This window comes from Carcharhinus amblyrhynchos, chromosome 15 (genome assembly GCF_965287045.1).
Source record: "Carcharhinus amblyrhynchos chromosome 15, sCarAmb.v2.hapA, whole genome shotgun sequence".
Taxonomy (NCBI): Eukaryota; Metazoa; Chordata; class Chondrichthyes; order Carcharhiniformes; family Carcharhinidae; genus Carcharhinus; species Carcharhinus amblyrhynchos.
In genome coordinates this window covers 74,563,613-74,588,032 of record NC_137338.1, presented here as the reverse complement: position 1 = coordinate 74,588,032, position 24,420 = coordinate 74,563,613, and the positions used below count along the sequence as shown (strand labels likewise).

At 42.0% G+C, this 24,420-nt stretch overlaps 2 protein-coding genes across 4 annotated transcripts in view; both read right to left on the bottom strand.

The window, feature by feature from the left end:
* LOC145353447 (cysteinyl leukotriene receptor 1-like) overlaps nucleotides 1-24,420 on the bottom strand; it is a 176,969-nt gene that overhangs the window by 50,974 nt on the left and 101,575 nt on the right. The gene's annotated exons all lie outside the window — the stretch shown is intronic.
* Nucleotides 15,428-24,420, bottom strand: part of LOC145353448 (cysteinyl leukotriene receptor 2-like) — an 88,274-nt gene continuing 79,281 nt past the window's right edge. For all 3 annotated transcript variants that reach the window (XM_080204230.1, XM_080204231.1, XM_080204232.1), the window contains one exon: nucleotides 15,428-24,296. In XM_080204230.1, coding sequence (XP_080060356.1) covers nucleotides 23,331-24,260 — 930 coding nt within the window. In that variant the 5' untranslated portion in view covers nucleotides 24,261-24,296 and the 3' untranslated portion in view covers nucleotides 15,428-23,330. The remainder of the gene's footprint in view (nucleotides 24,297-24,420) is intronic.

Sequence of the window (24,420 nt, the reverse complement as noted above, 5' to 3'; positions counted from 1 at the left end):
GATGCCGGTGTTGGACTGGGGTAAACACAGTAAGAAGTCTCACAACACCAAGTTAGAGTCCAACCAGTTTATTTTGATAGTAATCCCACAAGCTTTCAGAAACAGTGTCCTTTCGTCACACACCTGACGAAGAGACACCATTACCAAAAGCTTGTGGGGTTACTATCAAATAAACTGGTTGGACTCTAACCTGGTTTTGTGAGACTTCTTACTGTGTTCCTCTCTCTTGATCAGGAGAAGGTGATTGACAGGATAGATCATGAATATTTATTTGGGACTTTGCAAGCATTTGGGTTCAGGACACATTTTTAGGCATACTCTGACTTCTGTACATTGCCAAAGCATGTCTAATTGAGGGTAATGGATCCTCTGACTTATGTACATTGCCAAAGCATGTCTAATTGGGGATAATGGATCCTTTGCTTTGGATGAGAAATGCTACCCTATGTCTGGCTAGTTGTACGCTGTTTGCATGGCATCTATTCTATGCCTCTGATCCAGATTGGTCTTGCACAATCCGGGTATGGCTTACATTAATACCATGATCCTCATGTTCATGGGCCTAACTGACCTCTGGAGAATGCATGAATGCCAACAAATTTACAGTGGCATCCTCTGTTAGGGATTATGGTATAAGGGTCTAGCAGATAAAGGGTTAATGCGAGACTGAGTAAAATACCACCCACACAATAATGCAAGAGAATATATGGCCTGCACCTAGATGTCAGTCTGGTGTTGGACAGAGTCATGTGTACTAACAAGCATAGAGATAGCCCCAAACTTGTACCCGTTTACCGTATATATGTCAATATTCTTGTAGTTAATAAATGCATTCAGTTAACCCACTTTATGGCCAGAAAATTTCATTAAAACCTGTTACTGAACTGTAACTAACACTCTACAACATGGTGTCAATGAATGGAAAAACCAAAAGAACATAAGAACATAAGAAGTAGGAGCAGGAGTAGGCCATCTAGCCCTTCGAGCCTGCCCTGCCATTCAATAAGATCATGGCTGATCTGAAGTGGCTCAGTTCCATTTTCCCGCTTTCTCCCCATAACCCTTAATTCCCTTGCCTACGAAAAACCTATCTACCCGTGACTTAAATATATTTAGCGAGGCAGCCTCCACCACTTCAACGGGCAGAGAATTCCAGAGATTCACCATCCTTTGAGTGAAGAAGTTCTTCCTCAACTCCCTTCTAAACTGCTCCCCCCTTATCTTGAGGCTGTGCCCTCTAGTCCTGCTGTCATTCCTGAGCGGGAAGAATCTCTCTACCTCTACCCTATCCATCCCCTTCATTATCTTATACGTCTCTATAAGACCTCCCCTCATCCTTCTAAACTCCAACGAGTACAGACCCAGTCTATTTAGTCTCTCTTCATAGTCCAACCCCCTCATCTCTGGTATCAGCCTAGTGAACCTCCTCTGCACTCCCTCCAAGACCAAAATGTCCTTGCGCAAGTGCAGTGACCAAAACTGCACACAGTACTCCAGCTGCGGCCTCACCAGTGCCCTGTACAGCTGCAGCAAGACCTCCCTGCTTTTATATTCTATCCCCCTCGCTATAAAGGCCAGCATCCCATTCGCCTTCTCGATCACCTGCTGCACCTGCAGACTGGGTTTTTGCGACTCATGCACAAGGACCCCCAGGTCCCTCTGCACCGTAGCATGCTGCAGCTTTTCGCCCTTTAAATAGTAATCCCTCCTACTATTATTCCTGCCAAAGTGGATAACCTCACACTTGCTAACATTGTACTCCATCTGCCAGGTCCTCGCCCACTTGCTCAGCCTATCTAGATCCCTCTGCAGACTATCCACACCCTCCGCACAATTTGCTTTTCCACTCATCTTTGTGTCATCAGCAAATTTCGACACCCTACACTCAGCCCCCTCCTCCAGATCATCTATATAAATGGTAAATAGCTGAGGCCCCAGCACCGATCCCTGCGGCACTCCACTAGTTACCAACCGCCAATCAGAATGGCACCCATTGATATCAACTCTCTGCCTCCTATTAGACAGCCAATCCTCTATCCACGGTAACACCTTACCCCTAACTCCATGCCCCCTAACCTTCTGAAGCAACCTTTTTTGCGGCATCTTATCAAACACCTTCTGAAAATCGAGAAACACCACATCCACCAGTTCCCCTCTGTCTACCGCACCTCGTAAAAGGTGCAGAGAGGGAAAAACAAATGCTGGAAGACTGAAGAAAAAGTCAAAAAAGCATTCTGATGTTAAGGAAAGTTTTAGAAACAAATACACAGAGGAAAAATTGTGAGGGAAAAGTGCCGAAGAAAGGCTAGGAAGCTGAAAGCAGCAATTTTAAATTTCTTACTGCAGCAAATGACTCCATGGGCTCTCTTGGAAGTCCAGCTACAATTCAAAAATGCAGAGTCAACAGATCAAGGAAGGGTAAGTTGAAACTTTTACATTTCAGGATACAGCATGTCCTGGGCAAGCCATTAAATCATTTAAGAGTCAGAAATTGCAGATCCAAAACGCCATTTGTAAAATCTGAGTATGTTAGGTCTGAATATGCAGCAACTGAGCTCACTCCGAAAAGAAAAGAAATTGGAAGAATTGTGAATAAAGGCCTGCAAAGGCAAGGATTCAAAGCTAAACATTGAAATGGAGAAGTTTGTAGGCAGCCAAGTCAAGCAACCATTGCTTACATTTTTTTCACATTTTTTTGAGTGTGATTGTCACTGTAGCAGGAGCCTGCCACAACCAGCAAGTTTGTCTTCAATAGACAGAGGTGTTATCTTTAATTTCAGTAACTTCTTAAAACTGAACCTATGTTTTTATATTTGTAACCGTAGATCACAAATCCACATATACAGATTGATCTGGGCCTTGGGTAGGCCCAAATCAATCACATAATTGGGGACTTCAGAGAAAAAGATTCCTTAGACATCATTGCTTCGGGTCTGGATAAAAAGATAAAAGTTGAATTGGTTAACACATTGCTTAATTTGATAGACCTTATTGTGGACGACTTTATTGCTAGACAAGGAATCTATGAATCAGCTTTGAACTGTCTTCTCCCTTTGTGGAGCAGGATTGTTTGGTTTTGTTACAGAAGCCCTCCACACTGGTCAGGCCAGCCAACCACTTAGATGGTTACCACAAAACATCCAGTGGAGGATGAGTAACCAACAATCAGAACAGCCTCAACCACCAGCTCTGACGACTGTTGATGAGGTCAACACTGCGACCATTGAGCCAACACTGCAACTCCCAGCCAGCATAACACCACAGGGGATGCTACAACAAAGTAGCAGCAGTTCATTGCTGACAAAAAAATGCAGAGGTGAGCTGGTGAAGAAGCCATATTTTTGTATCATGACTGACCGATTTCCATCACATAGGACATGACCCATTAAATGAAGGAAGAAGATGGAAAAAATTATATGGAGATGAACACAATGTCCATACATCCCACAAGAAATGATACGGTGTAACAACCACTTATCATCACAACTGTTAAATCAACAAAGAGCAGTTCAATAAGAAACATTGGGAAAAGGGATGAAAAGATTTCCAGATGCCAGAAAAGCCTCCAAATCAACAGCGTGTTAACTGCAAGAGTCTACCATTCTTCTGACTGTAGTGTAAATAAAATATCACTTATAAGGCCTCCAGGCCACTGAACCTTTGAACTGAAAGGATTTGAAGGAAATAGGGTAGCAATAACAAAGTAAATATATAGGATAAACTAGAATAACTGGATAAGACTTGTGAGGGGTGGTATAGTAAAGGGTCAGGCACATATAGGGTTAATGTGGGACTGAGTACAGTACTATGCACACAATGATATAAGAGAACACATGATCTGCACTTAGATTCCAATCTGGTGTTGGACAGAACTATGTGTACTAGCAAGCATGGAGACACTGCCTAGCTTGTACTCTTTATTGTATCTAACGTATCTATGTACTTATGTTTATAGTTCTTGCAGTTAATAAATACCAACAATTAACTTATTTATGACCACGTAAACTTCATTAAGCCCTACCAAACTGTAACTGAAAGGGTGCAGAGGAGATTTACCAGGATGTTGCCTGATATGGTGGGGAGGTCTTATGAGGAAAGGCTGAGGGACTTGAGGCTGTTTTTGTTAGACAGAAGAAGGTTAAGACTTAATAGAGGCACATAAGATTATCAGAGGATTAGGTAAGGTGGACAGTAAGAGCCTTTTTCCTTGGAGGGAGATGGCTAGCATGAGGGGACATAGCTTTAAATTGAGGGGTGATAGATATAGCACAGATGTCAGAGGGAGGTTCTTTACTCAGAGAGTAGTAAGGTCATGAAATACCCAGCCTGCAACAGTAGTGGACTCGCCAACATTAAGGGCATTTAAATGGTCATTGGATAAATATATTGATGATATTGGAAAGTGTAGGTTAGATAGGCTTTAGATAGGTTTCACAGCTCGGCGCAACATCGAGAACCAAAGGGCCTGTATTGTTCTATGTCCTATGTAACCACCGTATGCTATAACAGGATCAACTTGGAAAAGAGTTCCAATATCCTGGTTGGTCAATGGCAGATGGAATTCCTGTTGAGGGAGCTCAGCCTTTTCACCTGGAGGACCATATATCTCTTTTATGTGGGAGTCTATCTTAGCCCTACTAAGAAATTGAAATCGACCGCCTGACAGGAGTTGGAGGCCAAGTCACCATTTGCCTAGAACACTAGACAGGACTGTTCCGCATGCTACTAAAGCTGAATGCTACTCATAAACCAACTGATGGCTGCAATGTTTTGGTACTTTTATCCTTCCCCAGAATTTATCACTAAGATGAACAGCAGAAGTTCATTGACTTCTTTTGGGACAAAAGGATGTGCTAGGTTGCTGCTGTGATATTATGTCTTCCACTGAAGGCAGTCAGGCGTAGTGTGCCTTTGCACACTGGTAGCAATCTTACACCTTCAGACCCTGCAAGTAGATATTTTTATGCTGAGCCCCCGCTCTGATGGTGTGTGCTGGTTATGTATCTCTTCTATTAGGTGGATGGGGGGGAGGGGTATTGGTGGGCAGGCTGGATGGTGTGACAACAACTTGTGTGTTGTGCAGGGGTGGAAAGGGGGATTAGTGGGCAGGCTGGATGGCGTAACAAGAACTTGTGTGTTATGCATCTTTTGATATCTCACACATGGCCAAAGCCATCCAAAACCTTTAAAACATGACATTCAGCCCCAATTATACTTGGTCAGCTCAAGCTTGTGGTGAACAACTGTCTGAACCAACCGCTGTTCAGACAGAATTCCATACTGGCCCTGGGTCTCTCCCTTAGGAACCTCAGCCCCACAATTTGAGCTGTCTCATGGAAATCCCATTGGTGTCAATCTTGTTTGCATAGAGTCATTTCTTGTTCAGACTTCTACTGCGCACCCTCCACTTTCTTACCCTCAACAACCATCCAGATACACTGTAGCATTCTATTCTGCTGTCTAAGATAGTCAGGTCCCCCTTTGTAATGTCCTCCATGTTGGAGACCTCTATTTTACCATAGAAGTGTTTGTTTGCACTTCAGCCCTGCCCTCCTGATCGTTTGCCACCCAGTGCTGGGGGTTTTGGGGGTGGGGGGCAGGGGCTTGGAAGGGAGGGATAAGGGAGGGTGGTGGCAGGCAGATCAGAGGACTTTCTTACGAATCTGGGCCTGGCCAAAGTGACTAATAATTGTCCAGGCAGCAGGCAGTTGAGGAAAAGGTGTTGTTCAGTGACTATGTGCCCCCATTCCGCAGGTACATTTTGACCTGGGTGTCCCTCAAGAGGAAGCATGTAGTGTCATCAAGTATGCTTCAGGCCTTCCATGACTCGTGGACACCACAAGGGTGGAGTGCATCATCAGTCATGGGAACATTTTTTTTACAATAAGTTTATGATTTTTTTGATAGGGTATCTACTTGAGTAACCATTAATTAATTAATTTGATTATTAATTCATTTGTTTTATCATTATACTCAAGAAGAGTATAAAGAGAGTCAGCTGGTAAACTGGGTTAGTAGTTAGGAGACCGAGATCAGTGAACACATACTGTTACAACCAGGGCGGGGGGGGGGGGGGGATGCTTCCTCTTACTACCTGTCTGTAAAACTTGTGGATTTTTTTCAGAATATCTAGTAGCGTATTTCTGATCCCTTTGATTTTTGTGATCTGATTTTTACTAATCCCTCAGCAAACTTGAATTATTGCACACAAAAAAAATGTAAAAAGGAAGTAAACTTCCCACTCTGCATTCATACAATAAAAGAGGGATAGAGAAAATGAAGTTATATGGGGAGAAAGACCATGAAGAGATAAGTCTTGGTTGACCTGAGTTACAGACTCCAAAATAAAATCCAATTTAAGATTATTTTGTAGAGATTGTCTGGCTGAAGATTTGTGGTATAAAAGATGCTTTTTCATGGTATTGAAATCACAAGATGAAATAGGCACATAAAGATTAAATCAGTTCTGCAGGCAATAGTACAATTTTTTCCCAGCCGAATCAGGTTGGATTGGGGCCTGTTGTCCAATCTGGCCAGAGCTAGTTTCTATGTGGCATGCCATTTGGATGTTAAACAGCAGACTGGGATATGCAGCTTGGAGAGCTCAGCTAGTCAGTCTTAGGCCATGTGGTCTTACTTTTCCACTATGATTTCAAGAAAGGGTGTTTATCCAATGTTGATAATTTGGCTTTGTATTCAGTATTGATAATGTCTCAGCCATTATGGGTTGAAAAGGGTTGAGGTCAGGTGTTTTTGGAAATCACTGGTGGAATTTTACAGCATTTTTTTAAATGTCCAGCTAGCATGAAAATGGGAGAGTTGCTGATCTGTTTTTTGGGCAAGTTCTCACATCCGATCCTATACACTCTGTCGTTGAAAAGATGGGCTAGTGGGTTTCTAGCCAGAGAGGCTATGGGTGCTGCTTAACTTGCCAGACAACCTGTTGAGGGAGATATTGTGCATGTGCAGACTTCTGATGCAGTAGCAGGGGTCTGACAGACAGAGACAGAACTGGCAAGCACTTGCTATTGCAGGTATCCTCAACTAGCTCCCCCACCACAATTGTAGGGGCCCACGGCCCGAGATGCAGCCGCCACCACCCAGACTGATTACAACCTCTGTTTCCTCTCCCTCCAATCACAGGCAGAGGGCCAGCAGGCCTCCCATCCACCAATTGTAGGGAGAGTGGCAGTGGGCCTTCCCACCCCCACAGTCCCCAAGCCTCTCATTGACCCTGCATCCTAGCACCCTCATTGGCCCCACCCCCTGGCACTGCCTCCACATGCCTCACCCGGCACTGCCTGGAGGATGGTGCTAAGATGCCCAATGGGCATTGCCCATGTGCCAGGCTAGCAGTACCAATGTGCCTGGGTGGCACTGCCATTTTGGCAGTGGCACACCCCCCCCGCCATCTTGCACTCGGCTTCCTGGGGGGGGGGGAGGACTTCAATGACCTCCAGTTCCACCGATGAGGCAAACATGACTGTTCCCCGTTCATGGGGGGAGGCAGGTGTTTTCCTTGCTGGAGAGAACCTCATTTTTGAGCATTCTTTGGGAGGAGAATTGGCATTCAGTCAGCTGCAGGCACCTTTCTCCAAGTGGTATGAGATTCTTTGGAGATCCAACATCGTCTTGGTCTCTTTTGCTGAATTTTGTTTTGGATGCCTGTCTTAACAGAAATGGTGTGCTTTCCTGTCTCTGTGATATCACAATTTTGTTTTCTTCAGCTGCCTCCCTTAAGTCCTTCTAAGGGACTTCAAAATCACAGATAAGGCATCCAATACAATCAACAATAGAGAAATGATTCAAATCCTTTGTCACTTTACTGCAATCTTAGATTTTAAGACCTGCACTTGACTGTGCCACCACTACGCCCTTAAATGAGCTGCCAATTTTGGCAGTGTACAAACTAAGAACATCAATGGTTAGAAATCTTGGCTCTTTGGCTGTAATCTGGTATAACTGGCCCCCTAGAGTTTGATGTGGAGACACTGGCATTGGACTGGGGTAAACACAGTAAGAAGTCTCACAACACCAGATTAAAGTCCAACAGGTTTATCTGATAGTAAACACCACTACCCTTCGGAATGCTGCTCCTTCGTCAGGTGAGTTCTGATCACAAACAGAGCATATGAAGGCACACAGAATTTACAGGACACTGATTAGAATGCGAGTCTTTACAGCTAATCAAGTCTTAAAGGTGTAGACAATGTGAGTGGAGATAGCACTAAGCATAGGTTAAAGAAATGTGTATTGTCTTCAAGCAGGACAGTAAGTGAGATGTTGCAAGCCCAAGCAAGTCATGGGGGCTACAGATAGTGTGACATGAACCCAAGATCCTGGTTGAGGCCATCCTCATGTGTACAGAACTTGTTGCCTGGGCTTGCAACACCTCACTTACTGTCCTGTCTGGAGACAATACACATCTCTTTAACCTATGCTTAATGCTATCTCCACTCACATTGTCTGCACTTTTAAGACTTGATTAGTTGATTAGCTGTAAAGACTCACATTCTAATCAGTATTCTGTAAATTCTGTGTGCCTTTGTATGTTCTGTTTGTGATCAGAACTTCCCACTCACCTGAAGAAGGAGTAGCACTTGGAAAGCTAGTGGCGTTTACTACCAAATAAACCTGTTGGACTTTAACCTGGTGTTGTGAGACTTCTTACTGTGTTTAACCGTAGAGTTTTGCAGGCCATAATGTGCATAGTCTTTGCTCAAAGTAAATGCAAATTGGATTTGCAATATTGCAGCCGGTGAGTTTATATTTGTTCTCTGCATAACCAGAACAATCATGGATGGCAACGAAATGGCTTCTTTTGTACCCTCTTTCCAACTCTGTGGGACATGGCACCCACTCTCTGAGCTCTTTATAATATGGTAATATGGTACCTGTGCGAAAACTCAGGTGCCCTGCAGCTGCTGATTGCCACAAAGGTGCCAGTGGGGGTGGTAGGTGTCGAGTACAGTGTCCCCTGAATCTGCTGCTGCTCATCCCACCAACAGCCGGCGTAAATGGCCGACTTTGTCTGGGCTCGAGCGAGCGGCCGTTGGAGCCCGGATTCCAAATCTGGCGCGCGGGGGCCGCCTGTTAGACGCTGATTGGTCTAGGCAGCCCCGCTGCAATCGGGTCACTCGGCACCTGCTTCATGAGAGAACCTCTCCCGCTTACAAAATAAATTTCCCTCAAGCCCTGCAAAATTTCTTTGGACAATCGGTGGTTTTGGTTGGTAATGAACTTATGTCATCGTGGTGCTTAAATGGGGATTTTTCTTTCATATGGCTCCCAATTGACAAGCCCGATTGTTTAGCTGGTCTGCGCTTTCATGCTAACTGGAGAGCCATTGCTTTGGTAAGTAATCTGTTGACCAGCTGGCATTTGTGTTACCCCTCGGATCTCTGAGGGGAAGTTACAACGACAAGACGCTAGAAATTTGCAATTTTCGCGCAATAGGTATTTTATTTAAGCCATAATTGCAGGTAGTGTGTGTGGAGTTGATCCAAAGAATTGTGGAATCTCTGATTTGATGGAGCTTTAGTTCAGATATTGCACCGCTGGAATTCAAGTTTAATAAATAAACTTTATTTAGTTATGTGACTTTTAATATCCTTGGCGAATAGAAATCTTGCAATCTCAGTCTTTAAGTTTTCAATTCACCGCGCTTTCCTTCTGCAGGTGTAATTTTCAAATTTCAGTGTTCTTTGAGTGAAGAATATTTCCTAACACCATGTATGAATAGTCCAGCAAAGATATTAGTTTCTTTCTGTCCGCACAGTCAAATCCTTTATTTAAATACCTTGTAGATTGCGCATTAACCTGCTATATCAAAGGAAACATTGTAAACATACCTTTTCAATAGGTATAAACAAAATACTAAGGAAAAAAATGACTCCTGATGATGGAAATCTGAAATAAAAACAAAGCTCTGAAAAAACTCCGAAGGTCTGGCAGCATCTATGAGAGAGGAAAGGAATAACTGTTGTGAGTCCACTATGACTGTTTGAAACTGAAGAGAGGTATAAATATGGTGTGTTTTATGCTGTGAAATAAAAGCGAGTGTTGGTACAACAAAAGGGAACGTTGAATAGGTCGGAGAGTGGAACTCTCCAACAAAGATTTATAACAAAGATGTTATGGAACAAAAGGCAAAGCAATGACAATGGTATTGGCCCAGAATAAGTGTTTATGATAGAGTAATGGAAAGCAAAAAAACATGAAAACAAGATGCAGACTGACAATTGGCAAAAATAATCAAAATGAAGAACAGAGTTCCTGGTCTGACATTGTTGAACTTACTGCGCTCAGAAGATGCAACTCCTCAAGTGAGCTTTGCTGGAACAATGCAACAGGCTGAGGACAGTCTGCGTTTGATCTCTCCAATGTTGTGAAGATCACATGCTCAGTGAATATAATGTACTAAGTTGAAAGATGTGCAAATGCTGCTTCACTAGGAATGAATGTTTGGAGTCTTGGAGAGTGAGGAGCAAGGTGGTAAGAGGGCAGGTGTTGCACTTCCTGTGGTAGAATGGGAAAGTGCAATAGGAAGGAGACAAGGTGTTGGGGTGATACAGGAGTGGGCATGATGTCGCAGAGGAAATGGTCTCTTCTGAACGCTGATGAGGGAGGGAGGCAATAATGTGTTTGATGGTAGCATCATGCTGTAGGTGGTGGGAATGGCAGAGGATGATCCCTTGAATGTGAAGGCAAATGGAGTGGAAAGAGGATAAAGCATAACCCTATCATGGTTCTGGGTGGGAGGGGAAAGAATGTGAGCAGAAATGCAGGAAATATGTTGGACATGATTGAGGACTGGTGAGCCCCTGTCAGGTTTGGGGTGGAATCCTCAGTTGAGGAGAAAGAGAAAATATGTCGGAAACACCATTGTGTAAGTTTGAATCATCAGAACAGATATGACGGAGACAGAGGAACTGGGATAATGGGGGATGGGAAGCAGTGGGTCAGGAATTGTTGTCTAGATAGCTTTGGGAGTCAATGGACTTATGGTACATATTAGTGGACAGCCTTTACCCGGAAATGGAGTCAGAGAAGTTGGAGGAACGTAGATGGACTGAAAATGAGAGAAGAATGGAAAGTGGAAGCAAAATTGATTAATTTTTCCAGTTCTGGGCAAGAGCGGGATGTGGCACCGATAGTCATCAATGTATTGGAAAAAGAGTTGGGGAGGGGATCTGAATAGGTCTGGAACAAGGAATGTTCTACATACCCCACAAAAAGCTAGACATAGCTAGGGACTATCCAAGTATGCCAAGCAACAATTTTTATTTGCAGTAACACAAGTTGAACAAGAAATTGTTCAATGTGAGAACAAGTTCAGCCAGTTGGAGGATTTGCTTTGCTATTGTCAAATGTATCGAGATACAGTGAAAAGTATTGTTTCTTGCAACCTTTCATCTGCCTACCGTAACAAGACCTCCTGGATGCACCCCTGCTCTAAGCATTGGCATCTTATCGACTATGTCATTGTCAGGAGAAGAGATAGGCAGGGAGTAACCAAGGCCATGTGTGGTGCTGACTGCTGGACAGATCACAGGCTTATTGTCTCCAAAATGAGGCTCCGCTTCAGACCCAAGAGGCGACCACAAGGAAGCAAGGTTACGAAAAGAATCAATGCGGCCAAGCTAAAGAACCGCAGCATAGCTTCAGCACTGGCTGAAGACTTAGAAATGAAGCTTGCTGACCCACACCTTGCAGGTAGCGCTGAGGACGACTGGGAACGCTTCAGGGATGCTATCCATACATCTGCGCTGACGACACTCGGGCCCTCCACCCTCAAGCAGCATGATTGGTTTGATGAGAATGATGAGGAGATACAGGCTCTACTTGTTGAAAAGCACTGTCTTCATCGGGCCTGTCAGAACGACCCATCTTCAGCTGCCAAAAAAAATGCTTTTACCAGTATTCGCAGGACAGTCCAGAATAAACTGCGTAAAATGCAGGATGCCTGGCTGAGTGCCAAGGCAGATGAAATACAGGGATATGCTCACAGAAACGACTTGAAACGGTTCTATGAAGCCCTCGATGCTCTCTATGGACCTCAATCTCACGCGAGTTCCCCCCTCCTGAGTACAGATGGTACAACTCTCATTACAGAGAAGGCTCTGATCCTGCAGAGATGGGCTGAACACTTTGAAGCTGTCCTCAACCGACCGTCATCTATTAACGATGAGGCAATAAACAGGATTCCCCAGGGTGATATCAACACTGCCATGGATGACCCACTGGTAGTAGCCGAAGTCACGAAAACTGTCAGCCAGCTATCCAGTGGCAAAGCCCCAGGGGCAGATGCCATACCCACAGAGATCTATAAAGCTGTTGGTCCTGTACTTATCGAAAAGCTCACCAAGTTGTCCCAGTCCTTTTGGAAGCATTCCTCAGGAACTTAAAGCTGCCTCCATCGTACACCTCTCCAAGAGAAAGGGCAATCAGCAAGTATGCGACAACCACCGAGGAATCTCACTGCACTCCATCACAAGAAAAACCCTCGCAAGAGTCCTGCTAAATCATCTGGTCACTCATCTGGAGCTGGGCTTGCTTCCAGAGTCACAGTGTGGCTTTTGCAAAGGTCGTGGGACTACTGACATGATTTTTGCTGCGCGCCAACTTCAGAAGTGTCAGGAGTACAGTCGCGAGCTCTACACAACCTTTGTTGACCTCGCGAAAGCCTTTGATACTGTAAGCCAACAAGGCCTGTGGAGGATCATGTCAAAGTTCGGCTGCCACTGCCCCCCCCCCCCCCCCCCGCACCACACACCCACACACCCACACCCACACACACACACACACACACACAAATTCATTCAGATGGTACACCAGTTCCATGATGGCCAGAATACTGGATGGCGGAGAATCCTCTGGTGCACTCCCAGTCACCAATGGCGTCAAACAGAGCTGTGTGCTCACACCCACACTGTTCAGCATAATGTCTACTGCCATGCAGAATGATGCCTTCCAGGACAGTGTTGCTGGAATCAGCCTCAAGTACAGAGTGGATGGGAAGCTTTTCAACCTGAGGAGACTTTAAGCTATTACCAAAGTGAAGGAGACTGTTCTGAGAGGTTTCCTCTTTGCCGATGACTGCGCCCTGTATGCTGGCTCAGAGCCAGAGATGCAAGTTAGTATGGACAAATTTTCCATGGCTTGTGACAACTTTGGACTCACCATCAACATTAAAAAGACCGAAGTCATGCACCAGCCTGCTCCTCATGCACCGTACATAGAACCCATAATCACAATCAAAGGGCCAAAACTACAGTTCACTTATCTTGGCAGCACCCTCTCCCAAGCAGTGACTATTGATGCAGAAGTTAACTGCAGAATAGCAAAGGCAAGTTCTGCTTTTGGTAGACTGCACTCCATTATATGGGAACATTGAGGAATCAGCCCAGCAACAAAACTGAAGGTCTACAGCGCCGTGGTACCCTCCTGTATACCAGTGAAACGTGGACTGTGTATCGAAGGCATGCAAGACAGCTCAATCATTTCCTCATGACTTGTCTTCGCAGAATATTACGCATCCGATGGCAAGACAAGGGACCAGGTGCTGAAGTTCTCTCTAGAGCAAGTCTGCCATCAGTCCACACACTGCTGATGAGAGTGCAGATCCAGTGGGCAGGTCATGTCATCCGTATGTCAGACGAGCGCATACCCAAGCAGCTCCTTTTTGGGGAACTCTCTGCTGGAAAACGCTTGCATGGAGAGAAGAAGAAATGTTTCAAAGACACACTCAAAGCCTTCCTGAAGTCGCGTGACATTGACACGACCACCTGGGAAACACTGACACAAAACCGCCCTACCTGGCACTGCCTCATCCACAAAGGCTGTCAAGCTCACAAAGTAAGGTGTATTGCTGAGGCACAACTTAAGCATGAGCTACACAAGTCCAGAGCCACCAGTGCAACACAAGTCTGTCCGATATATGCCAGGACATTCCGTGCCCGAATTGGCCTGATCAGTCATCTTCGGACACACCTCAACCAGTCTCAAAATGACTAATGGTGTCGAGATCCTCATGATGACGATGGACGAACAACAATACGGCCAAAACATACTTTTCATAGAGTACACAGGGGAGAAAGAAAGAAGAGGGTGCAGAATATAGTGTTATAATCACAGCTAGGTTGTAGAGAAAGATCAGTGGGAACAATTTTATCAAAATCTCTCGTAAATCTCTTTAAAGTCACCTCTCTGTAGCTTATCTTACCCTTCTGTTGACTGAAGTTCCTCATGTCTGATAAACTCCATTTCACATACTCTAAGGTCTGTCCAATTTTCCTGAAATACAGTACCCAAAATACTCCACAGTACATGAGCTGAAGCCTAACTTGTGATTCTGGCATAATGTCTCTGCCTTTATATTCTGTTTCTCACTCGACAGTCCAAAATAATCTTTGTGCATTTTTAACCAACTCATCAACTTGCCTTGCCACCTTTTAAGGATTTGTGTATGAGAGGTCTTTCTCTTCATCAGTATTTTTTGAAAGCATGCCATATAACATATACTGTCATTTCATATTAATCCTCCCAAACTGCATTACTTCACTTTTCTGCATGGAATTGCATCTGCCATGCCTCTGCCCATTTCACCCTCGTAACTATCTCATCCTGAAGCATAGTTATCCTCACCGCTATCTTCTACTTCACCACATTTCGTTTCATCCATAAACTTTATAATGCTGCTCCTGACACCCAAGAACAGATGTTCATCAAAATTAAAGAGTAATAGATCGAAACTGAACCTTTGGGATACCACCCATCCTGAAAAAAAAATTTTTTCCACTGTCAGTCTTTGTTTCTGTCACTGAACCAATTTTATATCCTAATGGTCCCTTTATCCCATCGGCTTTCATCTTAATAAACCTCCTAAATAGAATTTCATTGAAAGTCTGAAAAGTCCATGTACATCAACTACTGTGCTACTTTGATGAAGTAACTGATTTAATCAGCACATTTTATCTTTTCTCAATCCATGCCATTCTTAAACACCTAGCTTTAAAGTTTCGTCCCTGAACTCGCAAAATAAAAAAATTCTGATTTGGTTCATTTGCCAAATCTGTTCTCTGGTTATTAACTCTCTTGAAAGTTGCTTCTCACTTAGTCAATTAAAACCTTCATGATTTTCAAAGTCTCCATTAAATCTCCTCTTAGCTTTCTCTGCTGCAAGGAGAACAATCTTGTCTCTCCACATAACTGAAGTCCTTCATCACATGGCGAAGATTCAATAAAAAGCATAAATTATAAGAAGAGAATGAACAGCTTCATGTGATTCCTCAAGTAAGACCCAAGTTTATGGAGTCTTTTTTTATTTTCTTTAACTTTTTTTATTTTCACATTTTTTTAAAATGAATTAATTACATTGCACACTTGAAATAAAAGTAAAAAAACAAATTTGCAATGCATGAAAATGTTGTAGCGTTCAAGGTACAAATACAAAATATAAATATATTTATTTCATATATATTTTACATAATTTTATATTGCTAAAGGTTTTAGTTATTGGAAAACTTCTGCAAGGTGAAATATATCACTCCACATATGATACATTTGAGTAGCATCAGCAGTAATTGGAACAAAATAAATCTAGTATAGAACCCCAATGGATTGCAGTGTTAGAGCATAGCACACTGAACTGAATCAGGCATCAGCAGACCACCAATTTATAATGTGAGGTGGATCAGGGTTGAATGCCAGAAAGTTATGAGATTTAGATTTGTGTTCTTCTGGTGTTTTCTGTCTTAGTAAAACTAACAGAGAAACAAAAAGCGGTGGGTAACATTTTTACCTAATGAGATGAATAAAATTCAAGCATGTAACTATAGAGTGGCATTGGGAGATACCCAGAACCAGATTTCTTGCCTGACTTGGTATTGTATTTGAGGAGAGAAAAATACAGTCAAGATTATGAATGAATAAGTGATTTAATTATACCAATCAGTACTTCAGTAACATCAGCAATTTGAATAAATAAAGCACTACTAACAAAAAAAATTCCACATCCTACATGCAGGAGGCAGGCAGACCAAACAATGGATTATTAAGGGAGAATTAACTGAAGGCACATTTTACAGGCAAACAGGGTTAAGGAAGAACTTCTTTTAGGAGCCTTAGATTGCTGTTTCACATCCAGTGAAGTACTTTTGAAATGTACTTTGTTGTAATATAAGAAATGTAGTTGCCAGTTGCACAGACCAAGGTCCCATAATAGCAATGGGATGAATGATATTAAATGGCCCAAATCTTCCAGTCTCTGAATCATCAGAGACAAAATGGAAATGCACATAAGAATCTTTGGAATTCCTGATGCAATGACTGATATGGGAATTGCCTGGAAAGTTTAAATTTCCAATGCAAAATTCCCCTACCTCTCAGGACCCTCTGGCCAGGATTCTGGAAGAGCTCTCCTGCTCATCCTCAAAACAGCGTCAAATGAATGTTTACATTCAACTGAGAGGGAAGGCAGTGCCTTGGTTTAATATCTAGTTTGAAATCCAGCACCTCTAACTGTGCAGCCCTCCTCATGGCTGCATTGGTAGGTTGCGCTTAAACCTTGAGAGAAAATCATGAACCCAACATCTCACTCAGATACTGAGGCAAAGTTGTCACTTGGGCTGTGATGATACAAAAATGGACAATTATGTGCATTTGGAAGGTATTGGGAAGTATCTGTTTAATGCCGTGCAAAATCTGATACCAATGCAACAAAAGGAAGTTGATATCAGATGGGCAAAATTCTAAGAGTAGGAAAGACACTTAATAAATGCAAAACAACTTCAGTGGTCTAATGAAAAACTGCTAATTATAATCATTACCAGTACTATGATTGTCCACCAACCCTTACCTTTCTGAAGGCATGCCAAAAGCACATTGCCTAAGTAAAACGTCACCTCCATTTTGTTACAATTCTGGAGCTAATGGTTTTGTTGTGTGATGTGTAAAATGGCAGATTCAATCAATTTATCAAATGTTTTAACATTCTTCATTTGCTTGGACTCCAGCTGGCAGATTTAATTGTGTGTCCACATTTCCAATATCACCTTCAAGCTGAAGCATTCCTATAAGCTGTCCCCATGGACACCTTTTATGAATGGGGTAAAACCCCATTAAATGTGTGGCTAATGTCAGCTCAAATATCAACGAGAGTACTCTTAAGGAATCACCTGAACTGATGCTTTGACCAATGCAAATTGCAATTTGCTTCCTGCACAGATTCAAAATTTCGTGCCATTTTCCAGGCATTTTTATAGATACCATCCTATTGTAATTTGCTATGTTTCGAAGAAGTGATCCCATAATAAAACAATTGAAACACCTCAGTCATCTAATTTGAATTTAGCGCACTTCTTTTGCACACAAAAGCCTGGCTGTAATTGGCTGATTGATCACAAGGCTATGAAGAGTGACCACTGACTGAATTCAACCTTCACACAATTACCCTGAAACCAACACAGCCCTCTCTGACCTTGTTGCATAATATCATTTCTCAAGATTGATTTGATTGCATCTTACTGACGTCAAAACATTGAACCATTTTAATCTATCTCAATCCAATTTTGAGATTTGAAGCATTTCATTAATGGGAATAAAAGCCAAATTCAAATTACAGGCCACTGCAAATGAATGATGCGTGGAGCTAGTTTAATTGCAGTTACCTGTTTCTAAACAACTTTTGTGGGATAAAATCAAAATATGATAACAAAGGTGAGTAAATGGAGTGGAGGTACAGATTGACCATGACTTAATTGAATAGTTGTGTGCATACATAGACCTAAGCTATTGGACTTCACTCAATGGTAGCACTTTTGTATCAGAGTCACGTGATCCACTCTAGAAATGAACATATGATTTAGAGTGACATCCTGGTGCCATGTTTTGGATGAGTTGTTAAAACTGAGGCCACTACTTAAAGGAGAGCAGAGGAGTTGACTTGATCAATGTTTCTACTTTAACACAAAAAGCACTCAGATTATTTAGTGAGGTCACTGATCCTCTGGCTGGAGAATCTTGCAATGCAGAAATTGGCTGTTACAGTTCCTACATCACACTTAAAATGTATTCAGTTAGCTGTGAAGTGCTTAATGTCTTCCTGCACTGATAAGAGATTCCATTTACATGCACTTCAATTGTGCACACATGTTTGAACCCAAACAAAGAATGTACATACATAAATTAACTTAAAGTTCTTTTTCCTTTATAGAATACTCTCTTAATTCTTCCACAAAGAAGTGACTTGCATTGGTGTGCAATTTAAATAGCATTGGCAGCCTTCATATAGTCTGCCAAAGTGCTTATTTCTTATGTGTGAATATACAGCCTGATTATTGGTGGGTTATTTAACCACATGGGTAGCACTTATCACCTCATATATCTACAAATCCATATTTTGCAATGGATATCACTGGGTTTATAAAGCTCTGGTTAAATCACAGCTGAAATATTTCATCCAGTTCTGATCACCACACTTTAGTAAGTAAATGAATTTCCTTGAGACAGTGCAAAGGTGATTTGCCAGAATGATTCCAGGAATGAGAGTATTTTGCTACAAGATTAGATTGGAGGAGCTGAGCTTGTTCTTTGCAGAGCAAGAGAGGTTGAGGGAAGATCTGAAATAGGTGTATGATATTATAAAAGGTTTAGAAAGAATAAATATTTAGAAAGAATAAATAAAGAAAAGCATTCTGTAATGGTACAAGGACAAGATGATATAGATTTAAGGTATTGAATGAGATATAGTGGGAAATTTGAGGGAGAACGTTTTGATGCAGCAAATGATAATGACCTAGAATTCTCTGCCTACGAGGAGATGATTGGTGATATCAAAGAAAACTTGGATGGGTACTTGAGAGAAATAAACTCACAGGACTATGGGGCAAAGCAGGAAAATAGAATTGACTGGATTGCTCTATAGAAGTTTAGATTATTTTTTATTAGTGTTACAAGTAAGCTTACATTAGCATAACAATGAAGTTACTTGAAAATCCCCTAAACGCCACACTCAGGTATGCTGAGGGAGAATCTAGCATGGCCAATCCACCTAACCAGCATATCTTTCAGATAGGGAGGAAACTGGAGCACCTGGAGGAAACCCACACAGACATGGGGAAAGCATGTAGACTTCACAGATAGTGACTCAAACCTGGATTCTTCGTGCTGTGAGGCAATAGAGCTAATCAGAAAGCCAGCTTGAATTCAATAGCTGAATGGCCTCTTTCTGTGGTCAGGCTCCTTCTTAGCCATCCCGTCTCCTAGTCCATTCCAAAAAGCTCAGAAAAGGCTGGTGAATACGTGGCCTGATTTTTGGCAGTTATTTAACCATATCATCCCATATATTTACAAACACATATTTTACAATGGATGTCACTGGGTTTGTAAAACTCTGGTTAGGGCACAACTAGAGTATTGGACCCAGCTCTGGTCATTACAATTTTAGAAAGATGTTAAGGTCCTTGAGAGGGTTCAGAGGAGATTTGGCTCCAAGAATGTGAGAACTCAGCTACTAAGTTAGAATGTAGAAGCAGGGCTTGTTCTCCCTGGAACAATGGAAGTTGAGCAAAGGTCTCATGGAGGGTTATGACAAGTTTATGTAAGGTAGATAAAAAAAAAGTTCTCATTAGCTAATGGTGCAAGGATTAGAGGACATGGATTAAAGGTTTTAAATAAGGAATGGCAGGTAGAATGGGAGGAAGAATTGAAATTACCTAAGACTTGCTGGTTATGAGTGCTGGAAGCGGAGATGATCAATCATTTCAAAAAGAAATTGGATAGACACTCAAGGGAAATAAGCTTTAAGAGCTACAGAGAAATTGTGGGAGATTGGGACTGACTGGATTGTTCCACAGAATGTCAGCATGAATTCAGTGGGTTGAATGGCCTTGTTATAATGACTTCATGATGTTACAGATACTTTTCCAAATTTTCTCCCTCAACTGCATGGGGAAAATTTAATACAACCACCAACATGCTGACTAAGATTGGCTAACACAAAGAGCAGAAAACCAGTTGGGATTTCCCTGATATTTACAGCCCAACAGTGCAGCACAATTCAAACACTCAAATCTGATTCTTCTGCATCATACTATTAACACTGAAGGATTTGGACCTCCAATATGGACTTTAATGCCGTCTTTAAGGAAGGCTAAAGAAAAAATTTGTACCCGTGATAAAAGAAATATTGAATGATCAACTTGATTGAGATCAGAATTCTGGGAAATTAGACATTAATATGTTTTAAAAGAATCATCATAGAATCCCTACAGTGCAGAAGGAGCCCATTTGGCCCAACGAGCCTGCACTGACAACAATCCTACTCAGGCCTTATCCCCATAACCCCACATATTTACCCCACTAAACCCTCTGACACGAAGGGGCAATATAGCATGGCCAATCCATCTAACCTGTGTATCTTTGGACTGCGGGAGGAAACCAGATCACCCGGAGGAGACCCATGCGGACAAGGGGAGAATGTGCAAACTCCACTCAAAGTCACCCAAGGTCAGAATTGAACCTGGTCCCTGGCACTGTGAAGCAGCAGTGCTAACCATTGTGCCACCGTGCTGCCCATAGCTTTATGTGATACAGTAAATCAGTGATTTGAGTCTGACATGTTGTCAGTGTTGCATAGTCAGAGTCATAGAGGTTTACAGCATGGAAACAGGCCCTTCGGTCCAACTTGTTCATGTCGCCTTTTTTTTAACCCCCTAAACTAATCCCGATTGCCCGCATTTGGCCCATATCCCTCTATACCCATCTTACCCATGTAACTGTCCAAATGCTTTTTAAAAGACAAAATTGTACCCGCCTTTACTACTACCTCTGGCAGCTTGTTCCAGACATTCACCACCCTTTGTGTGAAAAAATTACCCCTCTGGACATTTTTGTACCTCCCTTGCCACCTTAAACCTATGCCCTCTAGTTTTAGACTCCTCTACTTTTGGAAAAAGTTATTGATTAATTAGCTGATCTGTGCCCCTCATTATTTTATCGACCTCTATAAGATCACCCCTCTGTCTTCTATGCTCCAGAGAAAAAAGTCCCAGTCTATCCAGCCTGTCTTTATAACTCAAACCATCAAGTCTGGGTAGCATTCTAGTAAATCTTTTCTGCACTCTTTCTAGTTTAACAATATCTTTTCTATAATAGGGTGACCTGAACTGTACACAGTATTCCAAGTGTGACCTTACCAATGTCTTGTACAATTTCAACAAGACGTCCCAACTCCTGTATTCAATGTTCAGACTGATGAAACCAAGCATGCTGGAATGTCTTCACGCTCTGTCCATCTGTGACTCCACTTTCAAGGAGCTATGAACATGTACCCCTAGATATTTGTTCTGTAACTTTCCCCATCGCCCTACCATTAACTGAGTAAGTCCTGCCCTGTGTATCACCTCACATTTATCTAAATTAAATTCCATCTGCCATTCGTCAGCCCACTAGCCAATTGATCTGTTGCAATTGGAGATAACTTTCTTCACTGTTCACTATGCCACCGATCTTGGTGTCATCTGCAAACTTACTAACCATGCCTTCTATATTCTCATCCAAATCATTAATGTAAATGACAAATAAGAGTGGATCCAGCACTGATCCCTGAGGCACACCACTGGTCACAGGCCTCCAGTTTGAAAAACAATCTTCTACAACCACCCTCTGGCTTCTGTCAAGAAGCCAATTTTGTATCCATTTAGATACCTCACCCTGGATCCTGTGAGATTTAACCTTATGCAACAACTTACCATGTGGTACCTTGTCAAAGTCCATGTAGACAGCACCAACTGCACTGCCCTCATCTACCTTCTTGGTTACCCCTTCAAAAAACTCAATCAAATTTGGTTATGATTGAGAGGAACAGATAACTTTGGACTTCCAGGTCTCAATTTTAACCGAAAGCCCTACATTCCATCTTTTATTTATTATTTCTTGGGATGTGGGTGTCACTGGCTGGGTTAGCATTGATTGCCCATTGCTGAGGGCACTAAGGAGTCAGCTACATTGCTGTGGATCTGGAGTCACATATAGGCCAGACCAGGTAAGAATGGACCATATGAGTTCTGAAAGGGTATTAGTGAACCAGATGAGTTTTTACAATAATAGACAAGGGTATCATGGCCATCTTTTAGACTTTTAATTCCAGATTTGCTTTTATTGAATTCAAATTTCACTATCTGTTATGGCAGGATTCAAACCTGGTCCCTAGAGCATTAGCTGGGTCTCTGGATTACTAGTCCAGTGACAATACCACTACACCACTACCTCCACTTTCCTTAAAAAGGACTATTAATCTTGTTGACTTTACTGGCAAGATAGTTTTGCTGAAACGTTAGATGAAGTATGTCAGCGAGACAAGCCATAAGACCCATGGAATCTTTATGAAGCAAGATTCACAGTTGTAGAAATAGATAAGGAGATCTGAGGAACTGATAGATTCTTATACGTTGAATTGAAAACACTCGTATGGTATTACCATCAACAACAAAAATGTGCATTTGTATCAGCCTTTAACATAATGCAACCTCCTAATATGTTCAGATGCATTATCAAATGAAATTTGACACCAAGTCAGATAAAGAAATATTAGGGCAGATGATCAAAAGCTTGGTCAAGGAGGTAGGTTTTAGGAAGTGTCTTCAAGGAGGAAAAAGAAGAGTGAGGCAGGGAGGTTTAGGTAGAAAAATTGAAGAGCTTGTTATCCAAGCAGCTGAAGGCACAGCGAGCAATATTGGAGCAATTACATTTGCATGCAAAAGTGACCAGAATTAGAAGTATGCAGAAATCTCATAAGACTGTGGGGGATGGAGGATTCAGACCCAAATTTGAAGGAAAACATGCAAAGCAACCCATTCTGCAAGGGTCTGAAGGCAAACCACAACAAATGTGGAAATGCTAAATGGCGTTTGCACATTCTCCTTGTGTGTGGTGCTCAGGTTTCCTTCCACAGTCCAAAGATGTGGGGGGGTGTCGTTTGTTGCCAAATATGCTCTTTCGGAGAGTTGGTGCAGATTTCATGGGCAGAATGACCTCCTTCAGGACTGTAGGGATTCTAAGGAACAAGACAGTATAAGAAAGGAACCTTCTTATTCTACAAAAACACAGGATTTAATCAATCCTTCATTCTGGGATTGTATTCAATAGAAAAAGGTTTTATAAGGAGCTACTACTTTTACATGTGATAACTGATATGACTAAGTCAAATTACATTATTTAATGTTAGAAGATAACTTTATAATGTTGACCTTTCTGTAATCTGAACAAGGGGTGAAATACCGCACTCTGCATCAGCCCTGATGATAATTATAATAACTTGTAGCAGGATGTCAGGTTTCATGCATCAGGGTAGGACAACCTCCAAATGTGTTCTTGACAATGCTTCTCAACTTGTCCCTGAAGTCCTCTGCTGCAAAGTAATGTAAAAGTGGGTTCAAACAGGAATTGATTGCTGCAGAACACAGAGTAACCACCGCACTTTTCTGAACAAAGCAGCTGGCTTGTGATGTTACAACAAGGTAGACAGTTCTTAGAATGTGATAGGGCAAAAAACTGGTTAAAAATATAGTCATCACAATAATAATCATGGCAATAGCTTTTCTCCGGGAGCTCTTTTGCTTTTGATGCTTTGCCTTTGTGGTTAGCAAGGTCTTGACAATAAATACATAAGAAATAGTGATAATAAAGAAGGGAATAATGCAACTCACAGGCAGCGAAATTAAATTCATGGTAGATATATTTGTTTTATTGTTGAGCTCAAAGCATCGTGTCTTATTTGTTTCATTGCTAACTCTCAGGATAGGAGAGCTTGCTGCTGCAACAAATACCCATATTGCGATGCACATGATTTGCACGTATTTGACACTTCTATACTTCAAACCTTTAATTGGATGCACTATAGCGAAGTAGCGCAATATGCTCATCAGAGTCAGAAAGTAAATGCTGCAGTACATGTTGAGGTACAGAGCATAAGTCAAGAAGTCACAAAAGGAATTTGGAAATGTCCAAAAGTGTTTTAAATAATAATGAACCCGCCAGGGCAAAGTGCACACAAAGAGCAGATCCGATATTGCCAGATTCACCATGACAATGCTCATTGCAGTCTTCTTCTTGTATAACCTCAGGAATACATATATACAGAAGACATTTTCAATGAATCCAAAAATAAATACAATGATATACGTTGGTACATAGATGTTAGTTTTAAAGTTGTCAATGTCCCCACATGAACGGTTCTCCAGGATGCTGTTATCATTCATTCTCTGTTTTGAGGAAATTTGTGCACTTGGACGTTTCTGTAGAAGAAAGCCACTAATTTTAGTGATGACAAATGAACAAAAGGATAAAGAGATTTACTATTGCTTTGATTTAATGCTATGAATGTAACATGCTTTGAGTACTTATACAGTCACTTCAGCA